This window comes from Strix uralensis, chromosome 6 (genome assembly GCF_047716275.1).
Source record: "Strix uralensis isolate ZFMK-TIS-50842 chromosome 6, bStrUra1, whole genome shotgun sequence".
Taxonomy (NCBI): Eukaryota; Metazoa; Chordata; class Aves; order Strigiformes; family Strigidae; genus Strix; species Strix uralensis.
In genome coordinates, this window is record NC_133977.1 from 34,277,315 (window position 1) to 34,303,996 (window position 26,682).

General features: G+C 42.6%; 1 protein-coding gene across 3 annotated transcripts in view; it reads left to right on the plus strand.

Moving 5' to 3' along the window:
• Positions 1-26,682, plus strand: part of KALRN (kalirin RhoGEF kinase) — a 526,142-nt gene that overhangs the window by 460,495 nt on the left and 38,965 nt on the right. Inside the window, exons 36-47 of one of the 3 annotated variants that reach the window (XM_074873623.1) lie at positions 4,468-4,751; positions 5,599-5,703; positions 9,685-9,780; positions 11,420-11,550; positions 15,277-15,343; positions 16,634-16,737; positions 19,128-19,197; positions 19,781-19,867; positions 20,633-20,725; positions 21,803-21,853; positions 22,188-22,265; positions 23,197-23,382. In XM_074873623.1, coding sequence (XP_074729724.1) covers positions 4,468-4,751; positions 5,599-5,703; positions 9,685-9,780; positions 11,420-11,550; positions 15,277-15,343; positions 16,634-16,737; positions 19,128-19,197; positions 19,781-19,867; positions 20,633-20,725; positions 21,803-21,853; positions 22,188-22,265; positions 23,197-23,382 — 1,352 coding nt within the window. The remainder of the gene's footprint in view (positions 1-4,467; positions 4,752-5,598; positions 5,704-9,684; positions 9,781-11,419; positions 11,551-15,276; positions 15,344-16,633; positions 16,738-19,127; positions 19,198-19,780; positions 19,868-20,632; positions 20,726-21,802; positions 21,854-22,187; positions 22,266-23,196; positions 23,383-26,682) is intronic. The other 2 variants (XM_074873625.1, XM_074873624.1) reach the window with 2 other exon arrangements.

Below are 26,682 nucleotides of genomic sequence, written 5' to 3' on the forward strand. Positions count from 1 at the left end.
CCTCCCCTCCCATGTGTGCTCTGGGGAACAGGGAGGTAAAAATAAAATGCCTTGTATTTATGTTCCAGCAGTAATTCCTACTGACTCAAATGGGAATACAACTGTGCCTCTAAAATGGGTCGATGAGATTTTCGGTTTTCCTTTCACCCAAGGTTGCACAGAACTGGAACCTTCCATTTTTCCAGTAAAAGATCTGTGCTTTTATAGACGTCTGTTCATTTGAGCAACAGCAACAAATATTTCATGCCTCCGGCGGTGCAAAAGCTCTGAATGTTAAAGCTCTTCGGTCTGGCTGAGTATCTGTCACAGTCCTATTGCCAGAAGTTTCTTGGAGGTTTGCTTAGGGGCGTTTTGGAAACCATCATTTCTTCTGTCTGAATGAATGGTTTGGCCAGGAAATCAATCTAGCCACACTAGACTGCTGACCTCCCTACACCCATTTTGCTTCACTGAATACCTTTTTTTAGACATGTGTGTCCTGGGACATTGGTGGCAGGATGACTGCTCGCTGCAGCTCTGTGCCAAGCCCTGATGTTCCTGCAGACCTGCTGCAGTACAAGGACAGCCACTGCTTTGCTGGTCCTTGCGGGCAGTGGTGGCGGCCTGAATTACTGTGCAGTGTGCCGCTGCATCTTTTCCAAAGTGCTGTCTGGCTTTTCTTAAGCAAACTGTGTTTCCGAACATCTCAACCAATACAGTTTGCAAAGCACATATGTGATAGTGCTTTGCAAGCAGAGCACGGTAACATGTCCTCCTCTTCTACTTGATCCACCTGCTGTCTGGATCTCAGGCTAGTATCAAGTGTCATGATTAATGTGTTTGTAGCTGTACGTGCCACAGAAGCGGTGGAGCTCACACAAGCATGACTTAGGAGATTGTCTCCAAAGTCTTTCCTGGCAGATTTTTTTGTGTTGTGTGTTTCTGTCTTTCATTTTGTGAGCTCTGCTTTTCCTTGAGCTCCAGTCCTGCCTCTGCGACCATGTCGAGGTGACCTGCTTTATGTGCAAAGGAAATCATTCTCAGCAGGCTTGGCAAACAGCAAGTGTGACTTGCTCAGAAATGTGTCCATATTTGCAGTTCCTTTAAAAAAGAAAAAAGGTTATGAATATTGGATAGTGAATGTTTGGCAGTGGTGGGAAGTGGGATGATGAGATGGGAGTGCTTTGTACTTGTGTAGGGTGCTGGGTAGAGCAAACTCACCCCACCTCAAGGGGCTCTTATGGTGTCTGGGGAGCAGGGAGATTTATACCAGCCTTTCTCTCCTACCGCCCTGCCTATCCTCCAGCCAGCAGAGACTGCATTATAGTGGAAAGGCAAGATGAGGCCACATTTCTAGTCTTGAGTTACATGGGCCAAGCTCTGTCTCAGATGCCTTACAGTGGTCAGCCAGGGCACTTCATCAGACAAGGAGAAAGAAGGAGACTTCATATCTGCCAGGGTTGCATACAGCATGGCACGACTGAGATTTAGTAACCCATTGGTAAATAGCCTTTTTCATCACCAAAGGCATGACCTTGAGTATGAAAATCCAGAGCCTCTTTCAAGTGGGATCATTGCACAATGTAACACATCTCCCTCTGGAAACCTTTGGGTTGGCTTTCATCTTGGCTTGTGGCTCTCGAGGCCTGATGTTCAGTCTGCAGAGGTTTCCTGGCTCTAGGTTAAACTTTGGACAAAATTCCTGCAAGCAGGCAGGGTAGGCTGTGGGCCAGCTCGGGACTTGTGCTGTTTCTGCCCACCTGCTGCCTTCCCTGGGATGACAGGGGACAATGACTGACCATCGCTTCCCCGGGACAGCCTTGAGCAAAGAGTGCTGCCGTGTGAGGGGTGCTGTGTGTCTGTCCGTGTCCCGGCCGTGGCTGTGCTGCCTGGGGAAAGGCGAGGGAGGAAACAAGGCTGGGGCCTGGCCCTGCTCATAAACCCAGGGGCGTTTTCTGGTTGGGAAGGGAGGTCCCTGCCCCTTCCATCACAAACTTCAGGGTTCCTGGGTTTGGCCCTGCCTTGAGCCCACTGGGATGAAGTAGGATTGTGCGTCTCAGTAACAAATCCTTGTGGTGGGTGGGGGTGTCCCAGCTCCGTTTAGGCTCCTATCAGCTCCCTTCCCTTACTAAAAGTTAAATTGTCAAGGTGCCATCAACTGGAGGTAGAGGTTTGGACTGTGTTACTTCCAAGCTGTAGTAAAAAAACCTCTCTGTACATTAATCAACCGAGATGTGGGAAGATGAGCTTGTCCTCAGTTCTCCTCAACTTCCCCCTGAGCCCAGTCCCCAGCAAAGGCAGTGAGTCTGATACGGCTGCTTGCCGCAAATCATCCCTGACAGTGGCAGCCTCCACACAGTGATCGCTTCCAGTGTTTCTCCTTCCATGACTGAAGCCTGGCTCCTTTTGCACCAGTAATTCCCAAAGTTAATCCTGCTGCAGCAGCAGTGGGAGCGCAGGCACCTGAGGGCACCCCACTCGGCACAGCCCCTTGGCGGGGAGCCCTCGAGCTTCCTCCACCGCCTGTGGGGCTTTCGGTGCTGCTGCGAGGACAGAGGGCCGAGGGCGCTTGCAAAATCAAAATCACCATCGCAAAACCCTGAATGTTGCTGACGCAAGGTGCGCTGATAAACTCCCAGGGTCTCACGTGGAGCCTGCGAGAGGAGACTATCTAAACCCTATTGAGTGGATGATAAGCTGGCCACTGACAAGTATTATCTTGCACTAGTTGATTTAACGCCACTTCGTGTGCATGAAATAACATCAACAGGAGCTGGCTAAACCCAGGCCTTTTTGAGATAAGACTGCTACTTTGCCCTTATGGAGGAATGTCAGAAAAACCCCAACAGCTCCACCTGGGATCCGTCCTCCTCCCAGCCCTTCTCATGCTCGCTCCTGTCATCAGAAGAGACATGATTTGGATTTTCTTCCTGTCTGGGAAATGAACTTTGCCTTCCTCTAGCTTGTTACAATTATTTCCATATGTTCTAAAAATCTAACTTTTGACCTCAGGTATGTAATAAATTATTGGTTCAGCTTCTGACTGAGGCTGTCTATGGATATAAAATACTCTAAAACATTGTAACTCTCACGGTCTGCATTGTACAAGCTAGCAGACAAGGCAGGCTGCAGTCTCTGCTTGGTGCATAGCTGGCTGTGAACAGCAGCTCTGCCCACGGGGGTAGGAGCTCTGTGTGCAGGTAGCAGGAACTGGCTTCTAAAACAATGTAAGTAACGATTCCCTGGGAGAGTAGCAGTCCCTCAGCATGTGTACTACCCAGTATCTCCAATGATATTTATTGCTGAACTGAGAATATCTTGATGCACCTGGCTATTTTTATGTGTTGTAACTTATGTTTTTGTTTTCTGCTGGGATGGATAAAAGATTCAGAGACAGTCATCTAAAAATGTTTAATAACATCAGCTGACTGCTTTCTGATGTACAGTCTCAGATGTATCTTACAGGAGTGTGACAATTACTGAAATCTGTAAAAAAAAAAAAAAAAAAAAAGGTGACTTAAACTGTGTGGGATAAAATGTCTCGGTCCCTGATTGATCCTGGGAAGGGAGTTCCCTTGCCATGGTTTTAGAAAGGTGAAAGTAGGACACATGTTCCTAAAGGGCAATTGAGAAATCTTCAAGCAACTTGTTTGCTTTGGTTTTAAAGACTTATTGACATTGGCATATGTTTGGTCTGCTGCTTTTGGGGGCGAGTAAGGGAAGTTGTACCCATTTCTAAGGTGCTAGTCTGAACATGTGTATTGATAATTGCGGTTCGATACAGTTCAGCAGAATCTCCTGCTTGGTTATAATGGAAATCTTTTTTGGATTTTAAGCCTGCCCTTTATCTCCTTCTTGGGAGTTTCCTTTGCGTTGAACAATTTGTCATCTTTTGTAATTGTTCATTCCAGTTTCTTAGTTCTAGGAAAGGAGTGAAGTCTTCTTACAATTTGCTTTCAGGGGCAAAAGAGATAATTTTATGGTGCTTCAAATAACCTTCAAAAGTTAGTAAGTAGTGTAACTAATAGTACTGTCATTGGAGTCTGGAAACAGCTGAGAAACATTTATGGAATTGGAACATGACAAAGTGTCGGTGGCTGTCAGGTCTCCTGTAGTAATCTGCTTTTTGTGCTTATTTTCTTCCTGGCAATTCACAATGAAATCTGTGGGAAGAAGCTGAGAAATTCAACACTTAGCATGAAATTCAGGCTTTCATCAAACACTAGGTAACTTTGCTGTCTGTTATCTTTCATAAGGGCAGACAGTGTGGTAGGAAATCAGAGAAGTGTGTAAGATTGTGAAAAATGCCTGTTGCAGGGCATATTCCTCTCTCTGGTGTGCAATAAAGTTTACACAATGTCCATAGGTCACGAAACCTTTCACTGAGGCAGCTTGTATTTTCATGCTTAGGACTGCTAAGCGTGTGATGTGCATTAGGAAATAGAGGAGGTGCTGGTATGATCTCTCACCTGCATTGTTTTCTTTCAGATGCATATTCAGTCTCTTCCAATGACAACGGGGGCAAGTCTGATTCAGTGGCCAACTTACAACCGCAGCCATCCCTCAACTCCATCCAGAGCTCTCCTGGCCCCAAGCGCTCAACCAACACCCTGAAGAAATGGTTGACTAGTCCAGTACGCCGGCTGAACAGCGGAAAGACAGAGAGCAACATCAAGAAACAAAAGAAGGTGCGAGATGGCAGGAAGAGCTTTGACCTCGGCTCACCAAAAACTGGAGATGAAACCACTCCTCAAGGAGACAGCGCAGATGAGGTGTGTGTTGGTGTTTGTTGCCCAAAAGATCACAGCTCTGATAGTCTCTTCTGTGGTATGTGATTCACACCTGAGTAAACACATCTCCCTTAGGGTCTAGAGGGAACAGAGAATCATGTATAAAATTGCATTGATTGAAGCTGTGCTGCAAACAGCATTGTCATCCAAAGAGCAGTGGAATATAAAGGGAACAGAATTTCAAAGTCTGCGTATATTATTGTCCTTTGACTAGGTTTGTGTTTTAATAGCCTATTAGAAAGCTGCCAAGCATAGAAATTAAGTTATTCTTTAGCAGCTGTTATCACTTTTTGCTGAGGTTCATATCACCTTTATTCTACCATGGCAGTGTAATTCTTTATTGAAAGAAAACACTCAGAGGAATAGCCATGTTTCCGTTAAATCTGCTATGTATTTGTAGCTGAAGTTTCTCTGCAGGCATGTTCTTTGCCAGAATGGCTCTTTCCTGATAAAGTGAATAAGGAATTACAAGCCAAAAATGGAAAAGATACTAACTGAACTGAAAAACTGTACATTGAGCTGCTCTCATTGAAATTAAAAAATACTTTTCCATCAGCACACAGACAGCTGTAAATGGCCTTAGCTGCTTGGGTGGCCTATAAACTGTATCTCTGTAACTCTTAGAATGCACCAGGATTAACCAGCAAAACCTTGCATCTTTATTGATTCTCTTCCATGATGCTTAGCATTACCTGCAATTCTCTCCACCCAGCACGATATTGAGCCAGTATTAATCTTAACAGACTCAAAGCCTGGTGGTAGGGCTCAGGTATCTAAAAAGATAAAAGAAAGCTGTCCCTGCTCCTAATCATGTTTAACTTTTCTTCAGAAGAGCAAGAAGGGTTGGGGAGAGGATGAACCAGATGAAGAGTCTCACACACCTCTTCCTCCTCCTATGAAGATTTTTGACAATGATCCAACCCAAGATGAGATGGTAAGGCCTCCCCTACTATACCAATTTGCTGTTGAAGTGCATTTCTCTCATAACCGTCTCACAGTGATTTCGTAGTGGTCTTCTAGTATCCAGGGCCTAGACTTGTCATTATAAGAGACTTGGACATGCAAAACATAATCTAATACCTTTCACCAACTGGATTTACGAATAGTGCTGGATAAGCAATTTAGCGTTGGCTTCCTGTTTTATGACAGGTCGATCGTGTGCTTGTGTTGTGTGCAGTCAGAAATTCCACTCAGGCTGATAATGCATGTTCTCCACATCTGTTTTAAAAGTGCCATTGATGTCTGGCAGTATCAGCAGAAATGCTGTTTGGTGGCAGCCTGGGCCCGAGGAGTAGGACAGATGCTGGAGTCTCCCTGAATCCAGAAATACCACCTTTACCAAGAGTTAGATAGCTTGGGCTCTCCACTCAGGCTTTGTGTGTGACTGGGATCCAGGAGTGTTGTCAGTCTGTGCCCTACCATCCATTCTCCATTTTTAAGTGCTTTAAAACTTGCAGATGAAAAAGCCTACCCAGTGCTATCACTTGGCATTTCTGGGGTATGTGGCTGATCATTACTGGATGGTCCATCAGCTCCAGTTGTCTCAGAAGCCTGCAAGGTATCTGAGGTCCCTCTGAGGAGGGTGGGAAAGGCTTTGGTCTGCCCATCTTTGTGTACCATGCTGGGGGTGCTAGTTCTTTGATGTTAGCTAGGGTTTCTTGAATGTTAAGTCAGAATTTGCTGTGGTAGGTGATGTGGTGACTTGCAGAGTCCTTTAGTGGCTCTCCTGGACTTGGGGTGAGAATCTGTGAATATGGCTATGACAGTGGTTTGTATTCACAGTCAGTGCGGGTCCTGTCTGCACGTGTCCTCCCCCACCCTTTCCTGTTGCTGTCGTCTCCCTTATAGAAATCCATCCTCCCGTTTAGCTGTTTCCTGCTTTCCTGCTGGCATCTGTTTTTAGCACTGCCACTTCTCTGTCTCTATCCTCTGATTGTAATTACTGCATGCAACGAAGCAAGGCTAGGGGAGATTAATAAATTGTTGGAAAAAAACAACCAAGAATGTTCTTGGGGAAGGTTCAGGCAGGAGTTTGGAAATACAGAGAGAGAAGGGCGCAAAAATTTCTGGGACTCAAGGAGCAGAGTGATGGAGGAACGGATTTGGGGGCTTGCTGCTAATCTTGTCAGAACTGTTATGACATTGTGGTGGCATGCAAGACCAGAAGGAAGCAGCTGGAGTTGTGGACTCTTGCCCTCCGAGTGCTGCTGGCTGGCTGGAGAGGGGCAGAGGCAAAAGGTCGGCAAAGCAGAGCTGTGGTGGATCCATGCCCAGCACAATAGCAGTTGCTCCTGGCTTGTTCCCCATGGTGTTTAGCTAAATGTTTTGGGGTTAGTTTGCTTTTTGGTTTTTTGGGGTTTGTTTTGGTTTTTTAAAGAAAAACAAAACTGCTTTAGCTCAGGTCACTATCATGCCATGTGATTTTAGTATTTCTTAAATACTTTCCTGACAGCGCCAATGTTGTAGAACTAAACTGTTTTCTGCTCCAGATGTCTGAGATTTATAGAGCGTTTTGGCATCCTGTTTCTTCACCCGCTCCTAAAAGAGAAGATTAAATAGAGCAAGATGCATCAGAAACTCTTTTTCTCTCTCTTTTTCTTCCCCTACTCACTTTTTGTCACGGGGGAAAGAAACTTGAGCTCACAAACATGGCTCCTGAATTCCCTGACACAGGAGCACCATGTTAGCAATGTTTGAGCCATGCTGGAGCCAAAAGCTCTTTAATGGTGTTAATTTGGGCACAGCTCAAAATGCTCATGTCCTACTGCTTACAGGCATGGGCTTAGGTTGGACCAGCAGCAGAGTGGGGAAGTAGCAGTGGTAGGTGGGAGATGTCTGCACGGTGCAGAGGGTGGCACCTTATCCTGAGCCCATCTGCAAGGCAGCAATAATCATGCCTTGCTGCTCCTGGAGGCTCTTGTAAAGACAAAATGCAAGATCTCTTCATATTAGAAATTCATAATTTACTTTCTGGGAAATAGAAACACCATTTTTCAATTTGCCCCACACAAACCAGACTCTCTTATCAATCACAGAACAGTTTTATCTAACCCCGAAAGACTTGTAGGCAGCAAATGTTTCCATACTCCCTTCAAAATCCTGCAGTTATTTACTTTTCAGAGATATTGAGCAATTTCAGTTAAAGAAGTGAGAGCAACAGCTGTTTAGTGCCTCCAAACATTGGATGACTCCTGCTAGAATGGTTATGTGTAGTGGTTATCCTCTGTGTACTTGTCCAATATCAAGAAAGTCCCTATTTTCAGTCTTCTTTTTTTTCCTAGACATGTCTGTCTGCATTGCAGGTGAAACAGGCTGTCTGAGCTTTTACATTTGTATGAGATTCCTACATTACCAGCCTAATTCCTCAATTACCAGCCTGATTACCTGTAGTTTTTGTTGTTGTTGTAATTAGAACTGTTGATTAGAAGTATTATTTGTGAAAGACAAGATGATGAGTGGCAGTCTGTTCACGCTTCTGCTCTGTCACAAGGCTTCTGTTTGGGATTGGTCTCCTTTGCCTTTTTTTTCTCCTCCTGGGGCTGTGTCACTCAACATGAGCAACCTCCCCAAAGGGCCTCATAAAGAGGTGGCCAGATGCCTAATTCCTGCCATCACATTTCCGCGTCTCACTCCCACCAGCACTATTTAATCTCAGATATGTGTTCATTGGCACCTGCACAGTGACTTCGCTGAAATAGCTACTCTCCAGAAGACCTTTATTAAGCAGCTGAGAGATGAATAAGCTTTTTAATAATTTTAATGCAGAATTTATAAAAATTTAGCTCTGCTTTAGTCCATGTCAGCCTGCCAAAAGCAGGTTATCAAAAGGCTTACAGTTTTACTCAGTGCTTGTATTTCATTCAGAAGAAATGTACACATAGGTGAGCTAATAAATACCAATGCCCACAGCTATCACATGATTTTTTTTCAAAGTGAGGTTTCTTAGGACAAAGACCAAGTGGTGAAGAGGCCCATATAGAACAAAAACCTCAAACTAAAACAGTATTTCACACAGAGGCCAGTCTTCACAGCATCGTGGGGGATCCTTGAGTAGCACATTGAAGAGGTCTTGGTGTTTCTGGAGATTTGTAACAACCAGCAGCTATTAGCTGTGGCTACCTGAATGTGGAGACATCCAAAGACATTACATGATGTCAGACACCTAAAATCGAATACCTGAGACCAACAGACTGGCATAGAGAAGAGAGACTGAAAATATTCTAACTAATGTCACCAGTAAAAAGTGGGCATCTCCAAAGAGTGTTTCTGCCCTCCTGTGCCAGGTACCTAGAATAGATGAGATATGTAGGGGTGTTTTCTCTCCACTGATTGCAGAGAGGGGAGAGAAAAGATACACATTTTAGATGGCTGAAATTGCATTAATGAGAGGTGTAATCTAAGTTCATTTGGAGTTGCAGTTGATCTGTGGGGGAGGGAGAAGGAATGATTTGTTCCCCCATGCCTCTCTCCTTTATTGCCTGTAATTCTATGTGTACCTTGTTCTTAACTGCATTCATTAAATATGTATATGGGGGAGGGGGTAATTTCTTACATCTGCAGTAAGAAGATCAATTTTCTGGAGTCTGTAAGACCATAGATGTCCTCTGAAGGAGGAACCAACAGACATTATCAGTGTTTAGCCTGGTTGCAAATGAACTTCAGTTCTTTGACGCTGTTCCCTGGTTCCCAGCCTTGGAACTGCTGCAGGGAGATGTGCAGCCAGAAGTGGATGGCAATTCTGTGCTCGTCTGTTATGGTGACACTCACTCACCTGACCATGCATGTGGTCCTCTAACCCTCCTGCTCCCCTTCCACATTCATCTCCTGTCTCAGAAGCTGCTTCACTGACTGCTGGTTTCCTACTCCCTTCTCATCCTGCTAACTTGCTTTTCCTTTGCAACCTGGTGTCTTGCAGTCCTCTTCTTTGCTAGCTGCTCGACAGAGCTCCTCCGATGTCCCAACTGCCGCGGATCTTGTCAGTGCAATAGAAAAGTTGGTCAAAAGTAAGCTGGTAAGTTTAGTGTTGTGAAAACTGTGTACACAGCAGGCCTAATATGACTCTAGAGAAGGTCTTTAAAATCTAGCTCTTGTTTCTGGTTTCCTTGCTTTCCACCTTCATCTGCTATGCTTTTATTAACCCTATGTGCTCTACTTCTCAGTAGAGTGTCTAACATTTTTGCTTCCCATGTGAGATGCAGCCTACATCTCACGTTGCCATGTAGGCTCTGCACTGCATCGTCAAAAGGCACTTTTGGAGCAGGCTTTGCAGAGCATGAGCTACTGTACTGTACTCTTTCTGGGGTCCTGTTGGTATTCAGATATTTTACAGAGTGGGATGGGTTTTTTTGTTTTAAAGCTTGTTCTGAGACACAGGAGTTTTACTACCCAACATGTGAACTTTGTTTGGTATTCTGTCTTCCCTGAAAAGACCCTCTAAAGAGTAGAACTGCTTGAAGTATCACAGCTGTGCTTTAATTTTACAAAGATTCATGTGTTGCTTTTAATCTGCCTTGTCAACTCTTTCTGACAGGGAATGGAATAAGCAATAAAAATGCTCTGGGTTTAATTTGTTCAAAAATTTCAGTATTGTGCACTCTCCTGTCTGGTCCCATGTCTGTTGGATAAGGAGTAAATCCTGTTTCATATCTTGGCTTCTCTTAACTTTTTCTGAAAGAGTTCAAAATGTTAATATTAAAAACCTAAACCTTTTTCTACATGTCCCAGAACCTCTAAAATTAGTAACTTAATTAACAAGTGAGGATTAAAGTAGAGTTATGATGAGCCTACAAAGGGTCATTTCCTTACATATACTGGAAGGATGAAGAGAGTAAAAACAAACAAAAAAACCCATGGTGATCATTAAATTACTGTAGCTCTGTGCAAGCAGCTTTATCTACTGAATCATTTCAGAGGGTTTTCGCATTTTCTCAGTTTGAGATGTTGGTACATGAAGATAGTCAGCATTCAAGGGGTGCTTGATAAGGAATAGGTGGTGAAGGAACTCTTTATGACATGGGAAACCGAGAAGGACATTCCCAGAAAATTTACTTAAAGTGGTTTTATTCTATTGAGGGACTAACAAATTGAAAAGCATTTCATTAATCCAGTTAAATGTATTTTCGGAGGGTGTTTTATTTTCTCTCACCCGCATGCAGGCCGTTAGGTCAATTGCAATTGCTTTCCAAGGATTTGGGGAAACTTTAATTGTTGTGGAATGTTACTCTGTATCCATCTATTTCTGTTTCATTTTGTGTTTTACTTCACTACCAAGAATTCTCATTCAGTCTTTGGCAGAGAAACACTGACCATGTGTAGTTTAACGCTTGCTTCTGATTGAGACACCAGGATATTTTCAGGTTGTTTTGAAATAATTTGGAAGAGTTTTCTCCTCCTGGGGCTATTGGAACATCTTTTCCCACCTTCTAGCAAAAGGAAGTTTTCTCTGTTTTAATGCTTTTTTGTGGAGGTCTTATGTCAACTTAAAACTAGTTTGGTTGTGTTTCACTAAGTCCTGCGGAAAAGTATTGCAGAATACTCCGCTTGGTTTTAGACTGCAGTGTTGATTGCAGAACTGACTTGAAACAGAAAATAACACTGATGCTGGAGTTCAAGGATGATGTTTATTCTATCGTTCTTTGGGGTTTATTTAGACCCTTGAAGGAGGATCTTACCGAGGAAGCTTAAAAGATGCTACTGGCTGCTTAAATGAAGGAATGACGCCTTCAACTCCCCCACGAAACCTTGAAGAGGAACAAAAAGCCAAAGCAATGAGAGGCAGGATGTAAGTTATCTTGATGGTTCTTCTTTCTGAAATATGCGCCCAAGGAGGACACATAACTGCACTGAAAAAATACTTTGTTGTCAGGGAATGAGCATGGAACTGGCAGTAAAACTGTGTTCTGCTTGCTTCTGTTTTTTCTTAACCTGTAAAAATACTTTATAAAAGCACTTGCACACCCCAGAAGTTCATCACTGCTCTTTAAAATGTACAGCTTTTACCCCAGATAGCAAATACTTTTTGCTGTAAAAGCCTCTGAAGAGCTAGATGAGTATTATTGAGATGTTTGCCTTGGTAATTACTACATTGCTAGAGGTGAAATCAGCTCTCGAAGGGGAATATGTGGTTGACCTTGTTATCTACCTTCAAGGCAAATAACAGAAGATCCCACTAGGATTTTTTGAATAAGAGAATATTTTTTTGCCTCAGTTATTAGCAAAGGAAGGGGCAGAATTCAGATGCATTTGTGGTGAAAACACGCCACTGAAGAGTTTGGCAAAAGTTTCATTTGGGAAACCCTCATGTTCGTGGTAATGGAAGACGAAAGAAATGGTGACAGCTCATGAAGTTGATTTTTAAAATTATCTGTACACTCCCTTAAATGTAACAAAAAGTAACACTTGTGCCTTCAAAGCTTATCATGATTAAAGCATTTCTTAAATGAATAGTTCAGCTGAAAGACATAGAGAATTGGAGAAACAGAATCAAGAATTATACGAAAGAGAGCTGAGGTAGCTGTTTTCTTTATACTGCCTCTTACACTAACAGCAGTAACTGCAGTGATCTAATGAAATAGTAGATTGAGGGGAAAAGTAATGGTCTATACGGGTCTCATTGGAGTGTGGTAAGGTGAGAGGTGGAAGAAGAGCAGCCCATTTGGGAAAGATGCCAAGCAGGGAAGGAAACCAAGTCAGGGGAGAACAAGAAGGTAGTTAAGAGCAGAAGAGGAAATAGGAGCAAAGTGTCACAGGTCTGTGAAAGCCATCATTTGCTCCTACAGTTTATTATAGGAAGCCAGAGAAGCGATACAGTGAGGGACTGGATCAAGTCCCAGCAGCAGGCAGGGACATGACACTCCTGGATGTGTTTCTGAATGGGAGAAGTTTTCTACTAGGCAGCCGTCAGCCTTCCTGCAGGAAACATCTCTGCCCATGCCTGTCTCCTAAAAGATCCTCAATATTGCAAGTTCTTGGGTTTCTCTGGTAGCAATTCATTCATTAGATAACTGGCAACTAACTGCAGGTTGCAGTTTTAGTGCAGAGTCCTTTGCCACTGTAAGCATAGGATACAGTAACACTCTAGTGTGCGACGCTTCTGGCAGGGGGACTGGCAGTGTGTTATGTGTAATTAATGGCAGCCTCCATCCAGATTTCCTAAATGCCAGGATGTTTAGGAGCACCTGCTAGTGGCTTTCAGCACAGGACATCTCTCTCCTCTCCAGCTCCTTTGTGTCTGTATTCTTTATCTGTGCAGCTCATGGAGTTTAACTCCATAGCTGTATGAGGCAGCCGAGCTCCCAACTCAAGCTGTGATGCCCCATTCCCCACAAGACAGCAGCTGAATCCTTGCACAGGCACGGGCAGTAATTTCCTGTGTCACTGGCAGCACATGCATGCCAGCAGTTAGCCCTGGTGTTAGGAAATCCCTATTCCATCAGGTTTGATTGCTGCATTTCTTTGAGCCATAAGGCAATAGTCTCATTGAGTAGTGTTGTTCAGTATAGATTGAATGTAGTTACCAAGATATCCAGGTATTCAGACTTATCCAGAAGCGAGGAGGCTCTGTCCTTGTTTCAGTTCATGCCATTTTAAATACAGCTGTGTAGTCAGTACCTGCTGGTGACCAGGGCAGGCACTTTCCAAGCAACTGCCTGCCCTTGCTCCATATTATCAGATGAGGAGTGAACTTGAATTTTTGTCAGCATGCATCTTAGAAACCTTAACTTTGGGAGTACCTCTAAGGTCCTGTGTCACATAGGCTTCAGAGAACTAATAGAGATGGTCAAGGTTGATTTTTCTGCTTGCTAGGAACAGGGGAGCTGGGGGAACACTGGTGCTGAGTTTAAGGAAAGCGGTGGAGGTGCAGACCCTGGTTCCTAATAGAGGTGTAAAATTGCAGGTTTAGCCTGTTCACCTAATAGATACCTGGTTGCTGCACTGATTTTTAATTCACACCCACCTGCTTGCATGTCCTGCAGCATTACATACTACAAGTACCTGCTGCCTCATTTTTAGAGCAGGATTTGGCCAGACGGATCCTTGCAGTAACTCAAACCAAAGGAGAGGCAGTGGGCAGGTGGGAGAGGTTCTCCCCATTCCCTCAGCAGCAACTCTCTGCCTTCATGGGGAGCAATGCACTGAGAGGTGGTGTGAGCCTAAAAGTAACCTCCCAGCACGCCTGCCCAGGCAGAGGAGACGTGGCAAGCCTTTCACAAGGGCACAGTAGGTCAGCCAGCAAGAGGGGACTGTACAGCGGACACTTGTTCAGGCCACACGCTGCTGCTTTGTAAGAGAGCAGCCTTTTGCCCTGCGCGTGTTTACTACCCAGGCACACAACTTGGCAGGGCACTTCGGAGAGCATAAGCATCTGGCATCGCTGCTGCCAGCCCTGCCTTCTGCCAAGGGGGCTGGATTTCACTCTCAGATGAACAAGAAGCTGTTTGACCTCTTTCTGCCACGTGTCTTAAGTATCTCCTCTGCTCTGTCTGAGCAAGGGACATGTTGTGAGCACAGTGGGAGCAGGATTTATTTTCTCAGTAACCTCTCATAACTGAGTCTCTCCTTGCAATGCCAGTCTACTTTTTTTTTCTCCCCTCTAGATATTTTCAAACAGGCTTTTATCTTAGCACTGTTTGCCCTTAGCCCTATCATTTCAAGCGGGTCAGTCTGCTGATTGATGTGAACAGAGTGATATTAGACATGAAAGCACTCCTCTATCTTGTTAGCCTTGTTACTGCCATAGTGAACTTGAGCACAGATGGAGTTTATTTGTCATGTGCCAAATCTATGTATTGGCGTAATTGAGAGGCAAACTGTCTGCAGCAAGCTGTAACTTTTTGAAATTGTCCTTGAAAGAACATTATGTGATTGGTTGGTTTGACTTAAAAAGGAGGGGCTTTTTTTAGCTTGCTGTTGTTTGCATGCATCAGGTCTTCATTAGGTGACTTTCCTACACAGGATTGTAGCTCTGAAATCAGTGTAAAGCATTTGACACCCATACATAGATTACCTAGTCTGAAAGATTAAGCTTTTGGTTATGACAGGAGAGAGGATTTGTTTTCCAAGTGTTTGAAACTTCCAAATTAATTGCTGAATCTTGGGCAAATCCAGAAGGACTGAAGCAAGAAATCCTCTCCTACTTGCTGCAGAATGGATCAGGGCACATCTCCATCACTATCAGGGAGCTGCATGGGGGATGGAGGAGCGGAGAGCAGGGAGGGATGGTTAAAAGTACAGACAGCTGGTTTTCTGCTGTTCTTGCACCACCCTGGGAAGTGGGGGTGAAGAGGGATAGGAGGAAAGAGTGGTTAAGAGAATTGAAACTACCCTGACCTGAAATGTGACATTTTTGTCATTTACATTCCACTGAGCTATAAGTGAGTGAAGAGTGAGTTGTGTTACGTGACCTGGATGATGGCGGGGTTTTATGGAGGGGTAATATGTGGTAAGAGGATCAAACAGTAACATCAAGGAATATGGTCAAATATGTGTGTGTTCTGTTTTAATTTAGGTTTGTCTTAAATGAGCTGGTACAGACTGAAAAAGACTACGTCAAAGACTTGGGAACTGTTGTGGAGGTGAGCTGAAGCAAACCCTGCTATGCAAAATGTTTTCCCACTAAAAAGCACCATGCTGACAAGTGACAGCAACAAAAATGCAGCATGAGAAACAAACTGCTTTATTTTGCACTCTGCTTCCATGGTCCCCTTCTCATGTTGACAGAAACAAGAAGAAATGCCTTTGGAAACTATTTTTGTTTCCATCTAACAAATGTTGTATTCTAGGTTTCAACTCCAGGGTGCAAAGGTTTTTCTTGGCTACCCTGCTTGTGACAAACTCTTCCTGCTGTAATGCAGCCTTGAGGGCAGTGGTGGAGAACAACTTATGCTCCTACCACTTATTTCATGCTTTCCTTGCTGTCATATTGAGTAACGGTAACACGTACTTTACTTGAGTTTGCACCAGGACTAATGTCCTGTGTCTGAGTACCTTTCAGGAAACTGGGTTTGGATCTGTGCTGAGGTGCATGTGTGGCCTGTGGATTATTGTTTTGCAAAAATACACTTGAGATTAAATAGAGTTTGGGGTTTTTTCTGTTTAAAAACAGTCATAGTTTTTTAAGCCTCAATTTGTAAAGACCTGGCTGATCCCTAGGGATCATCTGTCAGAGCCAACTCACATGCAGGGTCCGGGTTTTTTTCCCAGCAAGGACTCAGAACTGGAGGCTCGTGATTGAAGTGGGCTTTTGGCAATGCTTTTTGGCATTCACTAGTCCAAGGAGAATTACCAGCCCACCTAACAGTGATTTTCAACAGCTTCCAAACTTGAAGACCTTTGTGTTATCTTCTGTTTACATCATGCACCACTGGCAAACCTGATAGAGGGCTGCAGTGCTCCAAAGGCTTATAAAGGAACTCTCAGGAGGTGTGAAAAATCCTATTCATGTGACTCTTTAAATTTACTGCTTGGCTTTGTGCTCCCACAAGACTCATGGCGATGAATGGAAGAACTCAGTACAGAGTCTGGCTTCTTCCTCTTACCAGAGAAGCCAAGAGCTTGATAAACTACTTTTGTTTAACTTTTATCTTCTAATTGCACTTGTCACTTCAATGACATCTAATAATGGTTTGTGTAAGTATTGTAGATATTCGGAATAAATCCTTTGAATTTTCTTCTAAGAAAACTGTGTAATTTAAAGTATTTAGACGGTTTTCTGGTTTTAAATTGTACAAAAGATATTTTAAGTGTTTTCAATGTAACAAATCCTGACATTAAACTTTTGGTTCTTGAAAAAAAAAAAAAAAAGGTGTAATTATTCTCCCCTTTCAGATGAACCTTTTGCTAATCTCTGATCATTACTCCTAAAGGGCTTCATGAAGAGGATAGAAGAAAAAGGAGTTTCTGAAGATATGAAAGGGAAAGACAAGATAGTATTTGGCAATATTCACCAGATCTATGACTGGCACAAAGAGTAAGTTTTTGGTTTAGTTCCTTTTTAAGCACCTTTCTAACCACTCATTCATAAAGGATTAGGGTGTATGGTGTCTATATGTCTAAGCTGCTTTAATTGAACATCAGCAGGTCATTCAGGGCTGAACTTCCAAAGGACATTGCCTCACTTTAAATGGTCTCTGTTAGTTTGTAAGTGCTGCTTAGTAACTTCACAAGTCATTGCTACCTTGAATCCTGAGAACATGTTCTAATTCATGTGCTTTTACCCACAGTTTCACAATACACTAGATCCTGATATAGGGCTTTGTCTACCCAATCAAAAATGGCACAACTGCATGAAGCGAAGCATCGGTCCTACATAAACTCGTTTTCACAGTGAAAAAACTTTGATGGGCTGTAGCTTTGCACTGCCTGGCTTTATGGGAGGGTCTTTGTCTTGCCATCTCTCACAGATATAGCTTGATGCTGGCTCAAACACTATGCCAGGAGTGCTGCTCAGTGTGACAGAAATGTTGCACACAAGAGAGTCTGCTCTGTGTCAGTGCTGTTTTGCCAATGGCTCTTGCCATTCCTTGCTGGGGAGTCACAGCAAGAGGCTCTGTGGTCCGTCCACAGCTCCTGAGCTACTTCTCATAAGCAGTCCCAACATGGCACCTAGAGAGGTGCTGCTTGTGGGGTACTAGCAGGAAAGCTACTGAGGCTGCTATAATTGTGTTTCTTGGGTCACAGCTGTAGGCTCAATCCATTCCTATATCTTGTGGTCCTCAGCAACACAAACATCTTTTTGCATCTCACAGGATCAAGACGACTGACCATACCAGTAGTATTTGGCTAGTAGGGTAATAAAATGCAAATATTTTCAAGATACTTCTGTAAAGCTCTAATGGTCTTTGGCCCGGTTGATGCTTTTGACTCTGAGTTAGGAACTCTGTTCCATGAAAATCTTACTCTATCCTCATACAAGTAGCTTTTGAAAAACTGCTGGAAACACGAGGCTTATTTCAAACCCTGGGCCATTTCTGCTGTGACTGTATGAACAGCAATGTCTTGTTTATGGACTATATGACCATCATTTCAACTCCGATACTCAGAAATACTCTACAGCTCTGGCTAACTAGAATTTGAGCATGCATGTGCAGTCCTGAGCAGCGGACACTGGTCTGGATCTTCCTTCAGCTCTGGACATTTCCCTCACCCAGGAAACACAGTGTCCTTCCCATCACGTGTCCCACAGGTGCTTATCTCATGGCCTGGGCCTGTCCTTGTCTTCTGACAAATGCCCTTGTGAGCACAGAACAAAAAAAGTCAGAAAAAGCTTCACCATATATTAAGTTGATATCAGCGATGAAGTGTTTTTACTGGTGACATTCAGTGTTTAATTGTGATGATAGGAGTTTTCTGTAACATGCAGGGAGGGATGCCCTATTTTTAGTTCCATGTATCTGGGTCAAGAAGTCTATTTACATGCAGATGAATTTAACATTTATAGAGGGTTGAGTTATGAAAGCAGCTCTATCTGATGGTAGCAATAGGGACATTTAGTTGGGACAGCTGTCCAATGTGCATCTTTTTTTGAGGTTCTGGGATTTCTTGGGACCAGACCATTGCAGGCATGTCCTCTCACCAAATCTGGCTACTGTATCAAATCCATGGAGGCATTTGAGACAGAAATCCTGCAGTGAAAAAGAGGAAGATCATGGAAATGGAGATTGTCAGGATTTACCTAGGAGTTAGAAAAACCTACTAGTATTTCTAAATTTTAGCTTAACTGCTTTTACCTCACTTTTAGGCATCCCAGTATATTCTGGGTAAGGGCATTCAAGCTAGAATGAACGACCTCCCCAAAGCTGCAGGTCAAGATAGAGTTGGTATTTATTAATTACTGTTACTGTTATGAATTACCATATATTACTAACAGTAATATACTGAAAAATAGCAAAAAACAGAACATACCAAAATTCTACCAGCAAAAACATGTTGACTTGAAAGTGGAAACTTCTGCATCTCTTTCACATTGACCAGTACTCCAAATCTGCTCGTTCAACTGAGAGCTTCTGGTAAAGCTTCAGTTGAATTTTCACAAGCATTTTGGTATATGGAAAAGATTTACTTTGGGAGTTCTCAGTGAAGGAAAGCAACTCTTGCAGTTAGATAGTAACTGGCACTTTTAAAAAATTAAAATCACTGCAATAGTAAAGAAGAGCAAATGGTTTGCAAGACAAGACCTCCATATTTCACAGCTCTCATCTAATGTTTTAGAAATGCCACCATTAAGGGCTGAAGCCAAGCTTACCGTTTGATTTATTTAATACTATAGCTAAAATTGCACTGATATATCGGAAGGATGACTAGTTTGCTGCTGGGATGACCTAAAGAAGTATTCTGAAATGTTGATATCCTTTCTTTCAGCTTTTTCCTGGCTGAACTGGAAAAATGTCTTCAAGAACCTGACCGTTTAGCACAGCTTTTTATTAAGCATGTAAGTTTTACTTTGTTACCTATCTCTAGTATCACTGTCATTTAGGGTGTGATGACTCCTTTCCAAAAATATCTGCTTGTGCCAGCTTGATAGTTTTACAAGTCTGAACTTAATTTAAACATAAAGTAGCCCTATAGTTATGCGTCTTCAGTGAGCAGCTGGATTGAACTAAAGCATTAATCATTGCCTTCTTGCAGACTTCTTATTTTGGGGGCAAAAGTGATGCAGCCAAGGACATCTGCTAAAATATAATTATGGCAGGTACTTGCCAACTTCTAGGATTGACATGTTTGTGTGATATTAGCCAGAGCACAACTCTATAGCAAATTTCAGACCTACCGGTGTGGGAATGACAACTCTAACGGGCTACCCCCATGGAAACCTCCCCTTGCCTACGGTGCAGAAGTGGAGAACAGCACCAGTAAACCAATATACTTTCCTGCTTCAGCAAACTAAATCTTTTATTAAACCAAAAATAAGGAAGACCAAGCAGAACATCATAGCAACTTTCTGCCAGCTTTTAACAGCGGAACAAAACGGTAGCTAGTATCTCACCAGGCTGCTGTGCCTCTTGCTTTCATAGGAGCGGCGATTACACATGTATGTGGTATATTGCCAAAACAAGCCACGATCTGAATATATAGTAGCTGAGTATGAGGCATACTTTGAGGTAAGCATGACTTATTATACATTACTGCTACTTACAGCTGAGTCCTAGTCAAGTAGACTATTCTGTAACCTATGGGGTTTGTCTGAAACAAACTCTATAAGATTTTGATAACTGCAGATGCTGCTAAAGTCTCTGCTACAGGGAAAAAAAGTTATTTAATTTATTTCACATTCTCATGTTGTTAATTTCTAATAAATATTTAATCCAGTACTAACGGTCTGTGGCCCTCAGAATGCATTGGTTTCTGTCCAAAATAAAATAAGACTTTAATCTGTAGTCTACAAACAGGGGAGGAGGTAAAAGTTGTTGGAGCTGGGTGGTGCCTCTCATAAATTCCCAGTAACTTTGTCTGTTTCAAGGGGACTAGACACATTTAGATATTAATGTGAAAGAAGCTTGTTTAACAAGGGAAAGATGTTTTGTTTCACCCAAGGGCATAAGACATGCTCTGCAGGACTTGTTTGTGAGCTAATCCCCTCTGCAGTGGCAAGAGTAGTCTCCCGATCTTGCAGTCCTGCTCGGTCAGCTCAAAGGGGGAAGGGATCCTGTGCTTTCCAACGCCTTCCAGCTCGGTCATGACTTTTACCCAGTCTTTGCCTAAATAGGATATGCCAGATTTTTAAATCCTCTAACATTCCCTCTTGCAAACAAAAGATTAAGAACAGACCAAGTTTCTGTGGAAATAAGTCTCTGCTGAGACATTTTATCATGTTCTCTGTCTTAATCTGTGATTGTTTGCAATTGTTTTTAATCCTCAATTTTTAGGAGGTTCAACAGGAAATAAGCCAACGGCTAACCATCAGTGACTTTCTGATCAAGCCCATTCAAAGAATAACTAAATATCAGCTTCTTCTCAAGGTGAGTGGAAAGATGCAGACTATAGTCTGCATCATAGTCTGCATCTTTCATTAGATGCTGTTTTTTTAAAATCAGCCTTAGTTTTAACTGAGGAATATCTTCATCAAATTAAGAGGAAAGAGGAGTCTGCTTAAACATGGGCATACAATGACAAAGTGCCATGGAAAATGTCCAGAGAGCAGGGGGGCCACGTCTGTGGGATTAGTTTGCAATTTAAAATAGTAAAAAGATGTTTTGTTTTGTTTTGTTTTCTATTGGAATTTTTTTATAGAGGAGTAAACTTCGTGTAGGAATTTTCTTCCTCTGAAGTTTCGGAGTAAACTTTCATTCAATTTTTTTTTAAATTGCACAAGTGTGTTAATAAAGCCTGTCTTTGGTGCTGCATGGCATACTTCTAATAAATGCTATAGCCTCCATTTCTGAATATCTCTCTCCAAATTAGCATAAGAAACTTATTTCCAGAATATTCTGATGTCTTAAAATTTGGGGAGCTCACCACAATTTTTTTCCCAAGGCGTCTGACCACTCTGGCTTCTGCTGACTTATCCACAGTGCCAATTTCTCAGCATTTCTGAAAATTCATCCCTAGGTGTCTGAAGCTAATATGTAAAATTAGGCATGTCTGATCCCTACCCTGTAATCTTCAGCAGTACCGGCGCTCTGAGCTGGTTTCTTCTCTTTTTTGAACTAGTCTCAAACAGGCTGCCATCAGCCCACATTTTGGTAATTGCACACTAGCAAAGAGGCAGCAACGTGTTCCCTGAAATGCAAAAAGGAAAAGAAAAATCCTCAAGTGTGTGTGGTCTTGTGGCTTAAGACAGGGACCAAGTAAGCATTCCCAAGGGCTAATCCCAGCTTTGTCTTTTTTTCTGTGATGTCTTCAGCAACCATCCACACCCCTTTTCCATATCTATAAAGTGGTTATAATGTTCAGCAACCTCTGAAGATGAATTTATTAATATTAGCAAGTTACTTCTCAGACAATCACATGCTGAATATGCTTTTTCTTTTTCAAACTGGCATCTTTTGTTTTCTCTTTCTGATGTGCCTTAATGCAAACCTTTCTGCTTTCTCCAGGACTTCCTAAGGTACAGTGAAAAAGCTGGTCTGGAGTGCTCTGATATAGAGGTACGTTTTCATGTCCTGGACAATAGTGCTGTTATCTAGTGGCACTTTATACGGGGGAATGAAAACTCCAGTATTCCTTTGACAATAGTTGAAGATCCCGCTGGTATTCTAAACGTGGTATTTCTCTTAGCTTAAGTCAGAAGATGAAGGCGCAGTCCTGCATTGTAGGTGCACCATCCTCTTTTAGACATTACTGTACATCTTCAGTGCGTGAGGGCCTTGCCATGAATAACTGCTAGCAGTGATCGTGCTATTGAAGTTCATTATTTGACACTTTGCTTTTAGGAACCCTCTGATTCTCTTGTAATAATACAACGTCCTTTTTCCTGAACAGAAAGCAGTTGAATTAATGTGCCTTGTACCGAAACGTTGCAATGATATGATGAACCTGGGTCGCCTCCAAGGCTTTGAGGTATGCATTTGCATTCTGCTTATAATAACTAGGCAAGGAAAAGTATTTTATCTTTCTATGATTGTCTCCCTACTCCACTCTGTTTATCTAGTGCTTGTTCTTCTCCAGTGCTGAACTGCATGCTTTGGTGAGGTTTCAAAGGTGGGGTTGATACACCTCTCACTCTAAACTTGTGACAATGTATCTATTGTTTCTCAAAACGTGAGATCTGTAAAAGCTTCTGCAAGCTTGAATTAGACTTCTTATATCTATTGCCAGAGCAAAATAAGTGGTGAACCAGACTGCTCTCCTGCCAGAGCAAAATAAGTGGTGAACCAGACTGCTCTCCCTATTAGAAAGGTCACCTACCATTAACATGTTAATAGCTTCCTCTGAGTTTGACAACATCCAGGAGGGGACTTGTGAGCTATAACCCCACAGGTTACAGCTTGTGGTTTGTAACTAAGCCAATGCAGACTTTGGCAGTCCCGCTGAGATGTCTTATCTCCAAAATGAAGTCAAGTTTGTCTTACCATCTTATGCATTGTAGCATTCCTGCAAACAGGTAGGTCCTGGTTTTTTGCACCTTCAGAGGTGTTGTGTCATTGACTACTGGCTTAGGGGGTGATGGAGAGCTCTTGACTAGAGGGAATCCAAGGCACTACAGTAATGAACTACATAATGGGAACAGTGTTTGAAATGAAGTATACGAAACACTCTACTTGAGACCTCTTCCTTTTGGTTTTATGCACAATCAGTGGCAATGAGAACAAAGAAAACCTGTGTTATTTTCCTTAAACCGAGGTCTTGATTTACAAGATTGCTGCTTTGATAACTTAGAGGGGATATGTCTCACATGAATTCAGTGCTGCATGGAAAACTTGGACTGCATGAAACGTAGCAGATCATGGTGGGTCGGGGTTTGTAATGTTGGTGCCTGTCTGCTTCTCAGGGCAAGCTGACAGCTCAAGGCAAGCTGCTGCAGCAGGACACCTTCTACGTGACGGAGCAGGATTCTGGAGTTCAGTCTCGACCGAAGGAGCGTAGGGTGTTTCTCTTTGAGCAAATAGTTATCTTCAGCGAACTCCTTAGAAAAGGATCTTTAACGCCAGGTTACATGTTCAAGAAAAGCATAAAGGTAAGAAACAGGGATAGGCATATTCTGTTTGATGGTCATGTAAGGAAATCTTACCAATTCTTTATACTGTGAGACTGGTCCATCCTGTCGTAGGTGTACAACAATTTGCAGAAAACATTTGCATTTACCTTTCAGTGGACCAGAAGCTGTTAAGACCATCTCTCAGTAAACCACTGGGTGTCTAAATTTACCAGGTAATTTTTACAAGGAACAACCAGGACAGATCCTCTCATTCATAGCTGTGAGTTAGCAAATATTGCTACAAAGCCTGCAGTAGTCGAAGAAAGTATACAATAGTTGCTTTTAAGCATGATCATAAAAGGTGGGGGAAGGTGTAGTATCCAAAACAGTAATCTTAGGTCAAACTATAAGTCAATATTAAGCCTCTGTGTGACATTACTGGAAATACTCTCCCTAATGGGGGGAGGGCTCTTAGTACAAATATGAATGTTGCAAGAAGGTAGAACTATTTTGAAAACAAACAAAACCACACACAGTTCTAAAAATGCAGCTATGAGGAATTATAAAACCAGCTAAACTATAAAGAAAGTTTTAAGAAATTAATTTTGATTTTAAATAATCTTTCCAAATTATGGGGCTGGGACTAAAAGTAAAAATAGAAAGTAACCAGGGAAAATACTTATTTGTTTATTTGTTTGTTTAAGGGGTTTTATGCTTGTTTAACAAATGCTGAAATGGTGAGGGTGAATTGGTGCTACACCTCTCCTGGTAGAACAGCCTTTGCTGTGCCTGCAGAAAGAACAAAGTCACTAGTTTCTTTGAAAGTCTTGATCGTTCAGAGCTGAGAAACCAACCTGGGATTGATTTCCTTTTCAAAATACAGGTTAAAAAGAGATGTGGGAGAATGCATTGTGTTTGCTCTAAATTTTAAATGGTACATTAATATGAAATAGGAGAGAACAATATCAAGTGAAATAATGCATATTAACCATGTATAACTAAACAAATCTATGATAAACAGCATATTTACTGAAATGAGGACATCATCTTGGTTGACAGAAACTGCAGCATTTGTTGAAAAGCCTATATCCATTTGCAAGTCAGTGTATTTCATAGTTTCCAGCCAAATAATACGCTATAAAGGAGAAACCTAAAGTGTACAAATAAACAATCATCTTGATTTAGATGATCAGCTTTGATTATTGCTGATTTAAATTGTTATTAAAGTTGGAGATAGAAATAACATGAATCATTTTTACTTCGGTTTATTGTATGTATAACAATGAGGCTTTTATCTGCAGGAAACAATTCCTGAATTGTATATTGTAGATAAAGAGGGAAAAATAAATCTCTCCTAATGTCAATAAAATTAGCTTGCCTCAAGGGTATGAGTTGCTTTTCTAGTTAAACAGTCTATGAAAGTAATGCTATTCCCACTGTCTGTGTTTAAAATTTTTGTGCGATAATTTTCCAGTCCCTCTTTTCTTCCATTTGGCAAACAGCTCATTCTCCTGTTGAGCGCCTACAGCAAGCGTGGGATCCCCCATGGCTCCATGTGCATCTCCCCCACTGCAGTGTGGAGTCCGTGTGCCGGCAGCTCTCACACCCTGCCTCCCAGCCCCTACTTCAGCTTCTGGCTGCTTTTGCATTTCTCTCGTGCTTTCCCACAGAGATGAGCCGTGGCCCACAGTGGAGCAGGACCATTCCCTATAGCAAGACCATACCCCGCCTCTCTGTGCCACGGGCATCCTCACCTTGCAGTGGAGCCTCAACTTGAGCTGGGCAATTCCCTGGCAAGAGGCACTTTGTCCAAAGGTGTCAGATAAACAGGCCGCCTCATCACCTGTCTTTCATAACCCTGCCCTAAAAGTGGGCATGCAGAAATTGAATCTGGTCTGAGTTCCTAAGCCAGGATTTGAGGAGGCTTTACACAGTCATCTAGGACCAAATTTCTTTGACCTTGGTTCAAGTGCTGACACGATCCTGCTGGGCAGGTTGAACCCATCTTCACAGCAGTCATCAGGACTGAATAGCCATCTTCGGCTAGCTTTGGTACCATCTGTGGTCGTGGTGGTCCAGTTCTCTGGGAGACACTCCCTGAGAGATGTAAGCTGTCTCCCACACAGGAGAAGGACCTGGCCCGCACTGGAGATCCCATTTCTTTCCTCTGTGTCACAGCCACTGCTGAGCATTGAGGTCTCTCCATTCGAGTAAGAAGCGCATATGACTTCAAGTGCAGCCATTCTGGTCTGTCAGGGAGATGAGGTTCCCAAATACTGTCCTCCAGGGTCTGTCACATTCAGACTGTGATAGAAGCTTCAGCATGATGTCCTACGTTAGTGAAGAACCGTTCTTTATGCAGTGAGGTAGTTAGAGTTCAGAAATCGCATTTTCCTTCTTGGATATTTCTCAGTTGGATACCTTTCAGACTCTCAAAATACCTAAGTGGGTAGCCTTGGTAATACGTCTCCCTGAGACACAAATAGGAGGCTAGGGACTCTGACCTACAAATCTTTTTCCTGGACTCATACCAGGATTGATTTGTTTGCTTTGGCTATCAAGCAGAGGAGCAAGAGCTCAAAACAAGAGGAAGAGCACTGTCCAGACTCACTGTCTGTCCCTTTCCTTGTCCCCGTGTCAGAGGAGTTATTGCATGTCCCTCTAACTTCAGAGGGACCCTCAGAAGAGAAGGAAGAGGCTTCTTCCATCTTGCAGTTTGGATGCTGGGCAGTATTAAGATGTGGAGTGGATCTCTCCATACCTTGACAGATACTCAGAGAAATTGGAGATAGACTTCTTCTAGGAGCCCGTTATTGTCTTAATCTTCGGAGCTGTCTACTTTTGACATGAAGACTCTCTTTTTTTGAGACTATGCCAACCTATTCTTGTTTACTATCATAGATATAAGTAGCTCAGGAAAAGTTAAAGTTATGGGTACACTCAAATAGAAACCTCACAAGGGCAGGACAGCAGCCAAAATTGCCATCCATGAGATTTCCAGAAAGAGTATCCGTGACTACAGTCAAATGACGTGATTGTGCAGAGATGGCTGTAATCTGCTAGAAGCAGATCTATTGGAGCATTGGGGGAGAATTGTTCTTTTTTTTGGTATATCCCTGTGCACAGTCCATTTCATTTCTAAAACACTGTAATGACTGAGACTGACTTTCCCATGGAGGATAAGAAATGTAAACACTTATTTAAATTGGAGGAATGATAGGCTTTGTTAACATCTTAATAGGAACATTTTAACTCTATTTATGGGTTACAGTAAATTTTTAGCACATCAGTCAGATCTATGTTACCTTAAAATAGAAGTTGTAATTCAAGACAAGGCAG